Source organism: Pelophylax lessonae, assembly GCF_965119305.1.
Source record: "Pelophylax lessonae genome assembly, chromosome: 2".
Lineage (NCBI taxonomy): Eukaryota > Metazoa > Chordata > Amphibia > Anura > Ranidae > Pelophylax > Pelophylax lessonae.
This window is the reverse complement of record NC_138769.1, coordinates 750,214,819-750,230,499: the sequence shown is the minus strand read 5'-3', so window position 1 is coordinate 750,230,499 and position 15,681 is coordinate 750,214,819. Positions and strand designations below refer to the sequence as shown.

The 15,681-nt window shown below is 49.1% G+C and overlaps 1 protein-coding gene across 1 annotated transcript; it reads left to right on the top strand.

Moving 5' to 3' along the window:
• Positions 1 to 213: 213 nt before the first annotated feature.
• LOC309547101 (olfactory receptor 51E1-like) lies at positions 214 to 1,164 on the top strand (the record flags this gene model as incomplete). The annotated part of the gene is made up of 1 exon (XM_082246890.1): positions 214 to 1,164. The coding sequence occupies one exon, from the start codon at positions 214 to 216 to the stop codon at positions 1,162 to 1,164; it is 951 nt and encodes a 316-aa protein (XP_082103016.1).
• Positions 1,165 to 15,681: the final 14,517 nt, after the last annotated feature.

Sequence of the window (15,681 nt, the reverse complement as noted above, 5' to 3'; positions counted from 1 at the left end):
ATTTATTTTTTTTATTTCATGAAATGGATTATTTAGGAAAAAATATATGGAAGAACTGAGACGATTATTTTTAGGCCCAGAATATTACTAATACACGTGGAAAACCTTTTTCATATCTGTTTTGTCTTCTGCAGAATAGTAATTAGAGGAATCTCTGAAGTGTTTCCTGATAACATTAGAAGAGGACATCTTGGAGCAGCACACAATCGTGTCATGGCGTCTGGTGGTGATAATCTGAGCTCCTCTTATTTCATCCTGGTTGGAATTCCTAGGCTGGAATATGTCCAGGTCTGGATTTCATTACCGATCTTCTTCATGTATCTGATAACCTTGTTGGCCAATATTAGTGTCCTCCTTACCATTAAAAAGGAGGAGAGCCTCCACCAGCCCATGTACCTCTTCATTTCCATGTTGTTGTCAATAGACCTTGTCCAATCCAGTGCATTCCTTCCCAAGATGCTCCTGCTCTTCTGGTTCAACCTCCGAGCGATCTCCTTTGAGGGTTGCCTGGTTCAGATGTTCTTCATCCATTCCTGTGCCATCATGGCCTCCACTGTTGTCTTGGCTATGGCCTTTGATCGTTATGTTGCCATATGCCAACCACTGAGATATTCCAACATCTTGACCAACCCATTGATTGCAAAAATTGGAGTCTTGGCAGTCATGAGAGGAACTCTTTTGGTATTTTCACTTCCTTTGCTGGTCAAGAGGTTGCCATTTTGCCGGAGCCATGTGATTAATCATACCTATTGTGAACACATGACCGTGGCTAAGCTATCCTGTGCAAACATCAGAATTAATGTTGTGTACGGGTTAGCAGTCACTCTGCTTGTAGTTGGAGTAGATATCATGGGCATCACCGTGTCATATATAATGATTGTAACCGCTGTCTTCAAACTCCCATCCCGAGAGGCCAGACACAAAGTCGGGAGTACATGCGTCAGCCATGTTTGTGTCATTCTTTTGTCTTACATTCCACCACTTTTCTCTTCTGTCACTCAAAGGTTTGGGGGGCACGCTGCTTCTTCCACCCAAATTATCCTGTCTATCTTATACCTGATAATTCCTCCAATGCTGAACCCAATTATATATGGAATAAAAACCAAAGAGATCCAGAAGAACGTTCTAAAATTATACTGTCCACAGAAGACCAGATTTCAGTAATTTTGGATGTATTTTGCTGGGCTTACTGAACCCGCACTGTAAATAACGGTCTCGTGACAGACCAGGCCAGGACAGGGGCTTTTGGAGGGGACTGCAGGGTGGCCTTTTGCCTACTGACTATGGGCCCTAGCTTTTAAAGGAACACTACTCTTTAGGAGGTGTGTGCCTGGGGTTAAGCCCATATCTCCCCAAAACACGCAGACTCTGGGAACTGGAGGTTCCACATACATATTTAGGGCCTCTATGTCTCAAACCAGCTAAGACTGTAGATGTTAATGTAATTATCTCAAACCACTGGGGTTTCCTGCTATAATGCGTTTATTAGGTCTCTCCCATAGTGTGCCTCCTAAGTGTCTTCCTCTCATTGTTATTTGGATCCCCTATTGTTTCTGTCTGTCTTCTCGTCTATGTGTTTATACTTGTAATAATGTGCATTGTACGGTACTTTGTAGTCAGGGTTGTAAGTGCCGAATGGTCTGGTCACCTACGCTGGTTTAACCACTTCTGTCCCGGAAGATCCCCCCCCCCCCTTAATGACCAGGCCCTTTTTTGTGATGCGACACTGCGCTATTTTAACTGACAATTGCGCGGTCGTGCGACGCTGTACCCAAATAAAATTGATGTCCTTTTTTTCCCCACAAATAGAGATTTCTTTTGGTGGTATTTTGGTGCTTTTCCACTGCATGGTACCGCATGGTACGTATTAGAACAGTTCGGTACGGTTTGGTACAGCAGCGCTTTTCCACTACATGGTATGGGCTCGGTACAGCACGCTTAAACAGTATCACCTCGGTTGGGGTTCCATACAGGCCGTACCGATACCAAATCCCACAGTCCTTTGCATGCAGCATTGATTGTTTGTCACTACTAGCCACTGATTGGTCAGAGAATCGTTGTAATCCCACCCACTTAGTACTTAGTGGAAAAGCAAACCGAGCCGAGTAGAGCCTCCACAGTGCTGAAACGTGCCGACTCGTACCACACAGTGGAAAAGCAAACTGAGCCAAGCTGGGCAAAGCAGTGCCGAGTGGAGCCGAGCCGGTACTTGCAGTGGAAAAGTGCCATTTGATCATCTTTTTTTTTGTTTTGTTTTTTTGCACTATAACAAAAAAAGTTTGACAATTTTGATAAAAAAAACAATATTTTTTACTTTATGCTATAAAACACATCCAATAAAAAAAAAAATCAATTATTTTTCATCAATTTAGGTCGATATGTATTCTGCTACATATTTTTGGTAAAAAAAACAAAATATCCCACTAAGTGTATTTTGATTGGTTTGTGCAAAAGTTATCACGTCTACAAACTCGGGGATAGATTTATGGCAATTGTATTTATTTTATTTTTCCATCAGTGCAACATTGCGGCGGACAGATCGGACCCCTAACTGACACTTTTGGGGGGGACCAGTGACATTACTACAGTAGTCAGTGCTAAACATATGCACTGTCACTGTACTAATGACACTGGCAGGGAGGGGTTAACACCAGGGGTGATTAAAGGGTTAAACAGTGTCCACTTCAGGTTCCGGCGCCCATGTAAGCAGCAGCGCGGTACTCCGGCTCCAGACCTTACCTGCTACTTCATCAGCTTTCTCAGCCCTAACGAGCCGGCGGACGCTGCACATTACCCGCATTACATCCCGGGTACCGAGCGGCCATGGATCGATTCCTCCAGCACGGACCCGCGCCGCCGCAGCACGGCGGAGCTCCGCCTCCCCCACAAATCAAGCCCCCGGCTTCAGTTGCGGCCTCCTCCAAGATTAATATGGAGGACGCTGCCTCATACACAGGCACAGCGGGATCCTGTCCGCCACCCAGCCCTATTCCAGAGGCTCAGATCGCCTCACTAGCCCAGGCAGTAGCCACCCTTCTCTCCCCCACCATCAAGGATGCTGTAGACAGGGCTGTCTCGGATGGGATCGCACAGCTGCGGAAAGAGATCGGTGACCATGCTCACAGACTGACTGAAATGGAGCACAGGATGTCTGACCTGGAGGATGAGCTGCAGGGATCCTTTGCTATGGATCAGCAAGCCAGGCAGGCCCAAAGGTATTTATTGGAAAAGGTGGACGATCTGGAGAACAGATCGAGGAGAAATAACCTCCGGATCATAGGGCTGCCAGAAACCTATGGGGCTGATGCTCTATGTGACATTGCCTCCACGAGGCTGCCCACGGCCCTAGGGATCCAGTCAGCCTGCTCGGTGGAAAGAGCCCACCGCCTGGGGGCCCCATCCAACGATAGACGCTCACCTCGCGCTGTGATTGTGCGGTACCTGAATTATATGGACCGGCAAAATATCTTGAAGTCCTTCCGCAACTCTAAGGCCTTACAAGTTGACGGGCACAAGCTCCTAATTTTTGCAGACTACTCCCAGGAGGTGTCGCGTCGCAGGAAAGCTTTCCAGCCAATATGCCAGGCTTTGTTTCAGAAATCCATCAAGTTTACTTTGGCTTATCCCGCCATCTTACGCCTCGCGGACTAGTCCGGTGAACAGAAGTCTTTCTCTACTCCTGATGAGGCCTACCATTTCCTGCAGCGCCACTTCAACATCACGCTGGACCCCCCTCCCACGCCTTCCCCCCAGAGCCCCCAAGGCGCCCGGGAACAACGGAGCCCCAGAAAAGAACCGGCTAAAAAGCAACGAGTATCAGGCCCCTCTTACAGACGCAAATTCCGCTGAAGGCACCTTGGATGACAGTTTTTCCCCTACAGCGCCACCTCCTATCTGAGGTAAAAAAAAAAAGCGATCATCCTGTGTTTCGCCAGTGACGGACTGTTCCTTTAGGTACCATTGGTAACTATATCTATAATGTTTGTTCTATATTTTGTCTGTTGGTTTGGTCACCGTGCTATGACTTCTGTTTCCCATTTGGGACGCACTGACGTGTGCGGACGTGTGTCAGTGCATGTCACTGTCCTCCCTCAAGCCTGACGGCTGGTTATGTAACATGTATTCCCTGCACCGCTCCTGCATGGTTATTGTTTCACAGTTTTTGTTCTGATTGACAACCGCTCGACCCGCACACCTTTACCTGTCATGTCTTCTATGGCACCTTTCGCCGGTGCGGGACCCTCACTTAGGTTGGCCTGCACGCCCGCCGACAGAGTTCCTTTGTGTCAACGGCTGAGGGGGCACTATGGCGACTATGTCTGGTAACACTGTCCGATGCGCGAGCGAGCTCCCATGAGGAAAAATTTGATTGCTCTTTGTTCCCCATACACCCTTATGCCCCTGTTGGGCTTTACCCTACGCCTCACACTCCCTTAGTGCCTCAACCACCGCTTGAATTATGGATTCACTCGGCTACCTCTGCTCCTATGCTGACCAGCAAAAATACACACTCCGTGACACCTACACTCACACTTGTTAACCGGCATCTGGATCTTGTTCCATGGCACCCACCATGAGTGTGATTTCATGGAACGTTAAGGGACTCAGATCTCCCAACAAGCGCATGGCGGTGCTCAGACATCTGAAACGTCTGAGGGCCGACGTTGCGATCCTGCAGGAGACGCACCTGGAAGCCAAGGACTTCCATTGCATGAAAAAATTGTGGGTAGGACAGGTTCTGGGTTCCCCAGCAGTCAAGGGAAGGGCGGGAGTAATGGTACTCATACACAAAAATTCCAACACACTTGTAAAATCTTCTGTTACAGATGATGCTGGCCGAGTGATTGTGCTACACCTGGCGACCGCCCTTCGAGAGTGGGCGGTGGCCGGAATTTATGCGCCCAATGCTCCCACTGACTCTTTCTTCCAGTCAGTTACCCGCATGGTAGCCCCGTACCTACATCTGCCACTCCTGGTGGCAGGTGACTTCAACTCACTGATGCACCCCTTGGAGGATAGGTCTTCCACAAAGGACACGCATACACCCAGACCCCCACGTCACTCCCCTCTGCTGAGGGACTTTGCGGACAGTGTTCAACTCTCGGATGTCTGGAGACTTAATAACCCAGAGGGCAAGGAATATTCGTTCTTCTCAAATCCCCATCACACTCTTACGCGTATTGACTACATTTTTGCCAACTCCAAAATGCTCCCCTATACGGTCAACCCACGCATACACGACATTGCCGTATCTGATCACGCACCGGTCTCGGTTACCCTTACGATCTACTCGACGGTTACAACTGCTAAATGTTGGCGGTTCCCCTCCTTCCTAAATAAAGACCCGGGCATGGCCTTGCTCATCAGGGAAGTCTGGACAGATTTTGTATCACTTAATGACTCGCCGACGGTCTCCCCCGTACTCTTGTGGGAGTCGGGGAAGGCCGTGCTCAGGGGACGTATTATCTCTTATGCTGCTGCGTACAAAAAGTCTATTGCCAAAGAATTTATGACAGCCAGCTCCCTACTGAGAGACGCCCAATCTGCGTTGAATTCGAGAAATAACGAGGAGAATAGGGAATGATGGCACAAAGCCAAGGCGACTTTCGACGACTGGGCGACGAAACGGGAATTACTTTACAAATCGCACCAGGATTGGAAATATCATTCTTTCGGGAATAAACCAGGCAAATTGCTAGCCTCTCTTTGTAGAGGACCCTTTACCCCGACGCAAGTCTCTGCTCTTAAGGATGCCGACGGTAATAGGGTAGAGGACCCCCAAAGCATAAACGACGTCTTTGCAAAATTTTACCAATCTCTATACAGCCAGGAGACTATGGACGAGGATACTGCCTCGGACTGGCTCTCTAGGGTACCCCTCCCACAGGTCACTCGGGAACAACTCTCACAATTGAACGAACCTCTTTCGCTAGAGGAGATTTCCAAGGGCATTAAATCTCTCACATCAGGAAAATCCCCCGGACCCGACGGATACACTCCAGATTTCTATAAGCTGGCGGCCGACACAGTCGCCCCGACGCTGCAATTGGTGTACAATCATATTTTGGACGGCAACCCTTACCTCCCCACGGGCCATCAAGCCCATATAAAATTGATATATAAAAAAGGGAAAGACTCTCTAGACCCCGGCTCTTACAGACCAATCTCACTTCTCAATGTGGACTCCAAGCTGCTCTCCAAATTGATGGCGGACAGATTGGCGTCCATAATGCCCTCTATTATTCATCCCACGCAATCCGGATTTACAAAAGGCAGATCTGCAACATCGAATATTAGGAAGGTACTGTTGGCTTTGGAGGCTTCCAAGGCAGACCCGAACGCGGACGCGGCGATAATCACTCTCGATGCCGAAAAGGCTTTCGATAACGTGAATATCCAATGGCTGGATCAAGTCCTCACCAAAGTAGGCCTTTCGGGCAAATTTTTGCACTTAATCAGGATGATGTACGCGAGTCCACAGGCGCAGGTGGTGATTGCGGGACACATCTCTCCCTCGTTCCGACTGTTCAAGGGGACGAGGCAGGGGTGCCCGCTTTCGCAGCCCGCAGCAACATTCGGCATATGGGGTCCCAACGGGGGATAAAGTTGATGGTGCAGCTTTTTGACGCGGATACTGGTATCCCTTTAAACTATGACTCATTTGCCAAGACTCACGATCTGCCGAAAGGCCACTATTTGTATTTTAGACAATGTATAAGTTATGTGAATGATATATGCCGTACACCCTTATTGCGATTCCGCCCCACCCTGATAGACCAATGGATTCTTCAGGCCAAACACAGGATATCGCACTTATATAAGCCACTACTCCAGGAACTCTATCGGGGAACTGAGCACTCAATCGCCAAATCCTGGAATAAGATGCTCAATTCGCCTGATGCTCAATCCAGGATCTTAAAGGGCTACCTGACTACTCGACAACATGTAACCAATTAATTCTGGAGGGAGCAGCAGTTTAAAATTCTCCATGGAGCTTATTACCCTCATATCCGATGGTCGAAAGACCCAGCACATTATTTCTGCACTCTCTGCAAAGAACATTACCCTTCTCTTCTGCATAAGCTGTGCCCGCAGGTATCATCTTTCTGGGACAAAACAATACGCTATATTACCAGAATGCTGGGGGTATCCATTCCCAAAGACGTCTTCCCACTCGTGTTCAATTGCCTAGACCCGGAAAGTCTTCCTTTGCCTAAAGACTCCAGGAAAAGCATAACTCAATTCAAGCCATGGCTGGTCAACTGCTTGATGGCAGCCAGCAGATTGATTCTGCGACACTGGATGTCGGACACCACTCCCACTATTGCTGAACTTTCCTCTGATATCACCTCTTTAAGAAATATTGAACTGGTGGGACCCACATTGGATCCTCGCCTGACCCGATCGACCATAGATCGCAGGTGGAACCTGCCGACTCCTGATCCTTCTTCTCTTGCAGGACCTTTCGCATCCCCACTGAACTGAACTGATCTGAGACCCCAATACTGACTTGGTGGACAATTGCTAACACTCCTACGGCTACACTTTATTTCAAGTCACCGATATTACATATATTGATGTGTTTGGCAATAATGGTGTCTATATAGTTGCATCGTATGGCGCAGAGGTAGAACTGTTCTTATACACATAGGATTGCAGTAGTCTTTTTGCAGTCTTTTAATCACTCATGAGGTACTGGTTACTCCCTCCCCCTCTTCCCCCCCTTCTACCCCCCTACCCTTCCCATCCCGCCATGCATTCCCTTCACCTCGCTTCCCTCTCCTACTTCCCTGTGTCTGATATGTGCGAAAAAATTACTCACCATCTGTTTTAGTTTACTACACTTTCATGGTCGATGGAAAACCTCGACATTCTGCATAGTTTCTCAGAGCTCGAATTGTTTACAGGTTAATATTGTGGTTTGTATACTGATGTTATTGCTCGATTAATGTTTTGCTTTGTATTGAGCACGTTTTCCAATAAAACTTTGATTAAAAAAAAAAAGGGTTAAATGTGTCCAAGGCCGCTGATAGGGGAGATCCACCAGTCCTCCTGTAGGGGGCCCGGGCACACAGGGGGGCACCAAGAGCACGGGGAAATGGTGCAGTCGGGCAGGGGGACAATTACAGAAGGAAGTCCTTTCCCCCCAGCCACTAGAACTGTGGCATCACACATTCTATTTGCCGCTCGTGTGACTATTGCCACAGAATGGAAATCATTAGGGATGCACCGATACCATTTTGTTTTTTACAACGAGTACAAGTAGAGATCCTTTTTGTTTTAGTACTCGCTGTAAAGGAAATTTGTACATCCTGTATACAGTGGCGTAGCGTGGGGGGTGCTGGGGGGGGCAAGCCGCACCGGGCGCAATGTCTGGGGGGGGCGCATCCTGCGGCGGCCGCTGCCATTTAGCAGCCTGCTTGCTCAGCCATCTGCTCAGCCATCCTGAACGGCGGGCGGCAGAGGCTGATATCAGAGCCAGTACAGCTCCGGATGGAGGGCGGGACTTCAAGTTAACCCGCAGGTGATTGGTTGCTAGCAACCAATCACAAGCTGGTTACCTAGAAAAGTTGTGCAGATCCCACCCTCCTTCCAGAGCTGCCCTGCTTCTGATGTAAACTTCATGCTTAGTGCCGTCCATGCGGAGCTGTCCAGCTGCTTCCTGCTCTGTGAGTATCATGGAGGAAGCTGATGGTGCTGTGAAGGGTGGGAGCTGAGGACAGGAATTTAAAGATGGGGGGGAGAGGGCTGAGGACAGGAATCTGAAGATGGGAGGGGGAGGGTTGACAACAGGAATCTGGAGATGGGGGGGGGGGGCTGAGGACAGGAATCTGGAGATGGGGGGGGGGGGGGATCTGCGGATAGTAATCTAAAGATGGGGGGGGTCTGAGAACAGGAATGATCTGAAGATGGGGGGGGGCTGAGGATAGGAATCTGTAGATGGGGGGTGAGAACTGGAATCTGAAGATGGGGGGGGGCTGGGGACAGGAATCTGAAGATGGGGGGGAGGCGGAGGGCTGAGGACAGGAAGATGGGGGGGGGGGGGCGGAGGGCTGAGGACAGGAATCTGAAGATGGGGTAAAGCTGAGGACAGGAATGTAGGGGTAGTGTGGGACAGGAATGTAGGGTAGTGTGGGACAGGAATGTAAAGGGGTGGGGGACAGGAATGTAGGGGTAGTGTGGGACAGGAATGTAAAGGGGTAGTGTGGACAGGAATGTAAAGGGGTGGGGGGACAGGAATGTAAAGGGGTACTGGGGATGAGGACAGGAATGTAATGGGGTACTGGGGATGAGGACAGGAATTGTAAAGGGGTACTGGGGATGAGGACAGGAATGTAAAGGGGTACTGGGGATGAGGAGAGGAAGGTACAGGGATTGTGGGGGACAGGAATGTAAAGGGGTAGTGAAGGGGTTTGGGGGACAGAATGTAAAGGGGTACTGTGGGACAGGAATGTAAAGGGGTACTGTGGGACAGGAATGTAAAGGGGTAGTGTGGGACAGGAATGTAAAGGGGTGGGGGGGACAGGAATGTAAAGGGGTACTGTGGGACAGGAATGTAAAGGGGTGGGGGGACAGGAATGTAAAGGGGTACTGGGGATGAGGACAGGAATGTAAAGGGGTACTGGGGATGAGGAGAGGAAGGTAAAGGGATTGTGGGGGACAGGAATGTAAAGGGGTAGTGAAGGGGTTGTGGGGGAGAGGAATGTAAAGGGGTAGTGAAGGGGTTGTGGGGAGAGGAATGTAAAGGGGTAGTGGGGGACAGGAATGTAAGGGGGTAGTGGGGATGAGGACAGGAATGTAAAGGGGTGTGGGGGGGTGAGGACAGGAATCTGAAGATAGGGTAAAGCTGAGGACAGGAATGTAAAGGGGTAGTGGGGACAGGAATGTAAAGGGGTAGTGGGGGACAGGAATGTAAAGGGGTAGTGAGGGACAGGAATGTAAAAGAGGTACTGGGGATGAGGACATGAATGTAAAGGGGTAGTGGGGGACAGGAATGTAAAGGGTAGTGGGGGACAGGAATGTAAAGAGGTACTGGGATGAGGACATGAATGTAAAAGGGGTAGTGGGGGGCAGGAATGTAAAGGGGTACTAGGGGCAGGAATGTAAAGGGGTAGTGGGGGACAGGAATGTAAAGAGGTACTGGGGATGAGGACATGAAGGTAAAGGGGTAGTGGGGGACAGGAATGTAAAGGGGTACTAGGGGGCAGGAATGTAAAAGGGTAGTGGGGGACAGGAATGTAAAGAGGTACTGGGGATGAGGACATGAATGTAAAGGGGGTAGTGGGGGACAGGAATGTAAAGGGGTACTAGGGGGCAGGAATGTAAAGGGGTAGTGAGGGACAGGAATGTAAAGAGGTACTGGGGATGAGGACATGAATGTAAAGGGGTAGTGGGGACAGGAATGTAAAGGGGTACTAGGGGGCAGGAATGTAAAGGGGCAGTGAGGGACAGGATGTAAAGGGGCAGTGAGGACAGGAATGTAAAGGGGTACTTGGGGGCAGGAATGTAAAGGAGTAGTGGGGGACAGGAATGTAAAGGGGTAGTGGGGACAGGAATGTAACAGGGTAGAGAAGGGGTAGGGGGGACAGGAATGTAAAGGGGTAGTGGGGGACAGGAATGTAAAGGGGTAGTGGGGGAAAGGAATGTAATGGGGTAGTGAAGGGGTAGTGGGGGACAGGAATGTAAAGGGGTAGTGGGGATGAGGACAGGAAATGTAAAGGGGTAGTGGGGGACAGGAATGTAAAGAGGTACTGGGGATGAGGGACATGAATGTAAAGGGGTAGGTGGGGGACAGGAATGTAAAGGGGTACTAGGGGGCAGGAATGTAAAGGGGCAGTGAGGGGACAGGAATGTAAAGGGGCAGTGAGGGACAGAATGGTAAAGGGGCACTTGGGGGAAGGAATGTAAAGGAGTAGTGGGGGACAGAATGTAAAGGAGTAGTGGGGACAGGAATGTAAAGGGGTAGTGGGGGACAGGAATGTAACAGGGTAGAGAAGGGGTAGGGGGGACAGGAATGTAAAGGGGTAGTGGGGGACAGGATGTAAAGGGGTAGTGGGGGAAAGGAATGTAATGGGGTAGTGAAGGGGCAGTGGGGGACAGGAATGTAAAGGGGTAGTGGGGGACAGGAATGTAAAGGGGTGTGGGGGACAGGAATGGTAAAGGGGTACTAGGGGGCAGGAATGTAAAGGGGCAGTGAGGGACAGGAATGTAAAGGGGCAGTGAGGGCAGGAATGTAAAGGGGCACTTGGGGACAGGAATGTTAAGGGGTAGTGGGGGACAGGAATGTAACAGGGTAGAGAAGGGGTAGGGGGGACAGGAATGTAAAGGGGTAGTGGGGGACAGGAATGTAAAGGGGTAGTGGGGGAAAGGAATGTAATGGGGTAGTGAAGGGGTAGTGGGGGACAGGAATGTAAAGGGGTAGTGGGGATGAGGACAGGAATGTAAAGGGGTAGTGGGGGACAGGAATGTAAAGAGGTACTGGGGATGAGGACATGAATGTAAAGGGGTAGTGGGGGACAGGAATGTAAAGGGGTACTAGGGGGCAGGAATGTAACGGGGCAGTGAGGGACAGGAATGTAAAGGGGCAGTGAGGGACAGCAATGTAAAGGGGCACTTGGGGGAAGGAATGTAAAGGAGTAGTGGGGGACAGGAATGTAAAGGGGTAGTGGGGGACAGGAATGTAACAGGGTAGAGAAGGGGTAGGGGGGGACAGGAATGTAAAGGGGTAGTGGGGGACAGGAATGTAAAGGGGTAGTGGGGGAAAGGAATGTAATGGGGTAGTGAAGGGGCAGTGGGGGACAGGAATGTAAAGGGGTAGTGGGGGACAGGAATGTAAAGGGGTAGTGGGGGACAGGAATGTAAAGGGGTACTAGGGGGCAGGAATGTAAAGGGGCAGTGAGGGACAGGAATGTAAAGGGGCAGTGAGGGACAGGAATGTAAAGGGGCACTTGGGGGCAGGAATGTAAAGGAGTAGTGGGGGACAGGAATGTAACAGGGTAGAGAAGGGGTAGGGGGGGACAGGAATGTAAAGGGGTAGTGGGGGACAGGAATGTAAAGGGGTAGTGGGGGAAAGGAATGTAATGGGGTAGTGAAGGGGTAGTGGGGGACAGGAATGTAAAGGGGTAGTGGGGATGAGGACAGGAATGTAAAGGGGTAGGGGATGAGGAGAGGAATGTAAAGGGGTAGTGGATGAGGACAGGAATGTAAAGCGGTACTGGGGATGAGGACAGGAATGCAAAGGGGTACTGGGGATGAGGACAGGAATGTAATGGGGTATTGGGGGACAGGAATGTAACAGGGTAGAGAAGGGGTAGGGGGGTAGTAGATTAGGACAGGAATGTAAAGGGGTAGTGGGGATGAGGACAGGAATGTAAAGGGGTAGTGGGGATGAGGACAGGAATGTAAAGGGGTAGTGGTGATGAGGACAGGAATGTAAAGGGGAAGTGGGGGAAAGGAATGTAAAGGGGTAGTGGGGATGAGGACAGGAATGTAAATGGGTACTGGGGATGAGGACAGGAATGTACTGTAAAGGGGTACTGGGGATGAGGATAGGAATGTAAAGGGGTACTGGGGATGAGGACAGGAATGTAAAGGCGGAAGGGAGGTGATATAAAGGGGGCTAAGGACAGGAATGCAGAGGGGGGCTGAGGACAGAAATATGAAGGAGGAGGGGCATGATATAAAGGGGCATAAGGATAGAAATGTAAAGGGGGGGGTGATGACGACAATGTGAGGGGAGGAGGGGAGATATGAAGGTGGGCTGAGGACAGGCATGTGATGTGCAGGGGGGGGGACTGAGAACCCTATTGTAATGACAGGATTGTAATGTGAAGGATATGAGGCTAGCTTTATAACATTGTTACCTGTGTTCTGCATGTAGGCAGCCCATTGATTTAATTTTGTGTAATTGTCAGTATGGTAATTAGGTTGGCCAGTGTAGTGGTCAGCTAGGTCTCTGTAGTGGTCAGGTAGGTCTCTGTAGGTGTCAGTATAGTGATCAGGTAGGTTAGTGCAGGTAACAGGTAGATCTGTGTAGTGGTCAGTGTAATTGTCAGGTAGGTTTGTGTAGTGGTCAGGTAGGTTTGTGTAGTGGTCAGGAAGGTCCGTGTAGGTGTCAGTATAGAAATTAGGTAGGTCAGTGTAGTGATCAGGTTGGTTAGTGCAAGAATAAGGTAGGTTAGTGCAGGAATAAGATAGGTCAGTGAAGGTGTCTGTGTAGTGGTCAGGTAGGTCTGTGTAGGTGTCTGTGTAGTGGTCTAGTAGATTTGTGTAGGGGGCGCAAATTACTTACCTTGCCCCGGGTGCTGACAACCCACGCTACGCCACTGCCTGTATATTATTGTATTGTATTTTGTATGTATTGCACACTGCACTAATAATGTTTTCATTCTTTCAAGTCCTGATTAGAATGAGCCCGCCTATGTTACGCCCCTTGTTACCATAAAAGTACAATTGTAATATTAATGTGATACCTACGTAATCATGTGTATAAAAGCCTTCAATTGCGTCAAATAAAACAGAAGATTTATTATGGAAAGATGAGGAGTGTATCTTTTTGTGTCTGTTCCCTACTAGTTATTATTTGGACCCACTAATCAATAAGAGGTGTAACGATTCAGGGTGATTTCAAGAAGTAGTGCCACTCCAGACTGCATTTTCAAGGGCATGGCAGCCCACTTTTATTTAAAAGAATGGAAAGTTCACAAAACAACAGCAATTTCCCTCACAGGGGTCTCCACCATTACTGTATATGGTAAATTCAGCCTCCTGGCTTACTCACATACCACATGGCTGCTTCAGGCCACACGCCTACACCTTAGGTCTGCTCCTCAGACCAACACAAGTATCCTTTGGTCGAGCTCCCTTGTAGCTTCCTTGGGATCAGCTTCATGCTGCGCTGTTGCGGACTACACCTGCCTCCTGCAGACAGGGCCGATGATAGGGGGGGGGACCACCAGCCCTCTTGTAGGGGGGCCCACACAGAGAGGGGGATTAGTGATGGACAACAAATACAGAAATCTTCCTCCAGCACCTGAATCTGATCTGTCCCTCTCCCTGCTATCAGCTTTTATCTGCTGAGAAAGACAGTTGTTCCTCACTAATCCCCCTCCCTGTGTGGGCCCCCCTCCCAGCACTGGCTCTAATGTTATCTCTGCTCAGGAGTTTATTTGTAACTTTGTTTCTCTTCTGTCTCTCTGATCACTGAGCTCCAACTGCTCAGCCTGTATATTTTTCTCATCTCATCTTCATTTTTATTTATTAACATGGGTTTTTTTTTAGATTTAGCAGGAATTATGCGAGTTATGTTATATTTGTGTCTGCTAATAGTGATTTTGTTGTAATTTTAGCTAAATATATATTTAATATTTTCTTGGGGGGCCTGCCAGGTAGTCTGTATGGGGCCCCGCGATTTCTAACAGCAGCCCTGCCTGCAGAACTATATGCTCTGGCGGCCAACTGCGGCCTCTCTCTCTTAGAGAAGGTGGGAGCCCTCCTGACTCCCATACACAGACCTTGTGTCTGTCTGGTGGAGTCCTCCTGACTCCTGGGCCAGACCTCCTGTCTGCCTGGGTGCAACAGTCTTCAACTGGGAGCCCTGAGCGCTAATTCTGGGAAAAATATGAACTCAGCCCACAGGTGTGCAATCAGCAGGCCTGTCAATACCAAAACCCCCTGACGACGTCAGAATTGTGACGGAACGCGTAGGAGGAGCCTGCGGCACGTCACGCTGCTACCAACGGGGGACACGGCGGCCATTTTACTGGTGGGATACTGGGTTGAGGATACTCCACGCTACATGTTTGTTGTTCCAGCTAAAATGTGAGTTGCCATTTAGATGTTTTAATGCAAAATAAAAGTCATTTGACGGTGTTACACTATGGGAGTTGTCCTTTCTCTCCATATGCAACTTCATTAAGAGGAGCGGGACGGTCGATGAAAGAGCTGCTGTGTGACCTTTTTGCAGTTCTAGACTTGATTTCCCACTGACCATGATCCCTGTAATGAGGATCATGGTGTTTTGGTAAGAGGCCAATTCAATTCCTTTGGTAATGGCTATCTTTGCACTCGGCTTTGGATCTTGCAGGATTTGAGTGTTTGCATTTGGGACTGCACAACATATTTGTGGTGGAATTCTTCTAAGAGCATTACTATCAATATTGTATTGTGTGTAAAACACCTTATGGACTAATGGACTGCATGGTTCATTTGTATTGATATATTATAGCGCTACACCATCTACCATTAAATACCAAAACCAGGCCTAGATTGCTAACACACACAGTGACCCGGGGTCCCCTCTCTACAGAGGACAGGATTTGCCTATCTATGAAAAGTCCAGAACAGATGGCGAGCCTTGCCAAATAGGGAATTTACAGGTGACCCTGAGATTCCGAAACGAGGAGCTTTAGAAAATCTGGGGATTTCTGATAGTCAGCCGGCTGAGGTGAGCCTTTCGCTTACATTTGGGTTATCAGACTTCGTTGATCGGTAAGGCATTTTCGGGACAACTGGTACCTATTTTACTCCCCTGAAGCCAACTGCATTGATTGGTGGTTATATGTTATGTCATCACTGTCTTCTGTCTGTCGGAGTTTTATAGATAAGAAAGGGAAGAATAGTGCTGGTAAGAGATTATATAAAGCACCAGGGCTTTTTTTCAGCGGGAACACGGGGGAACGC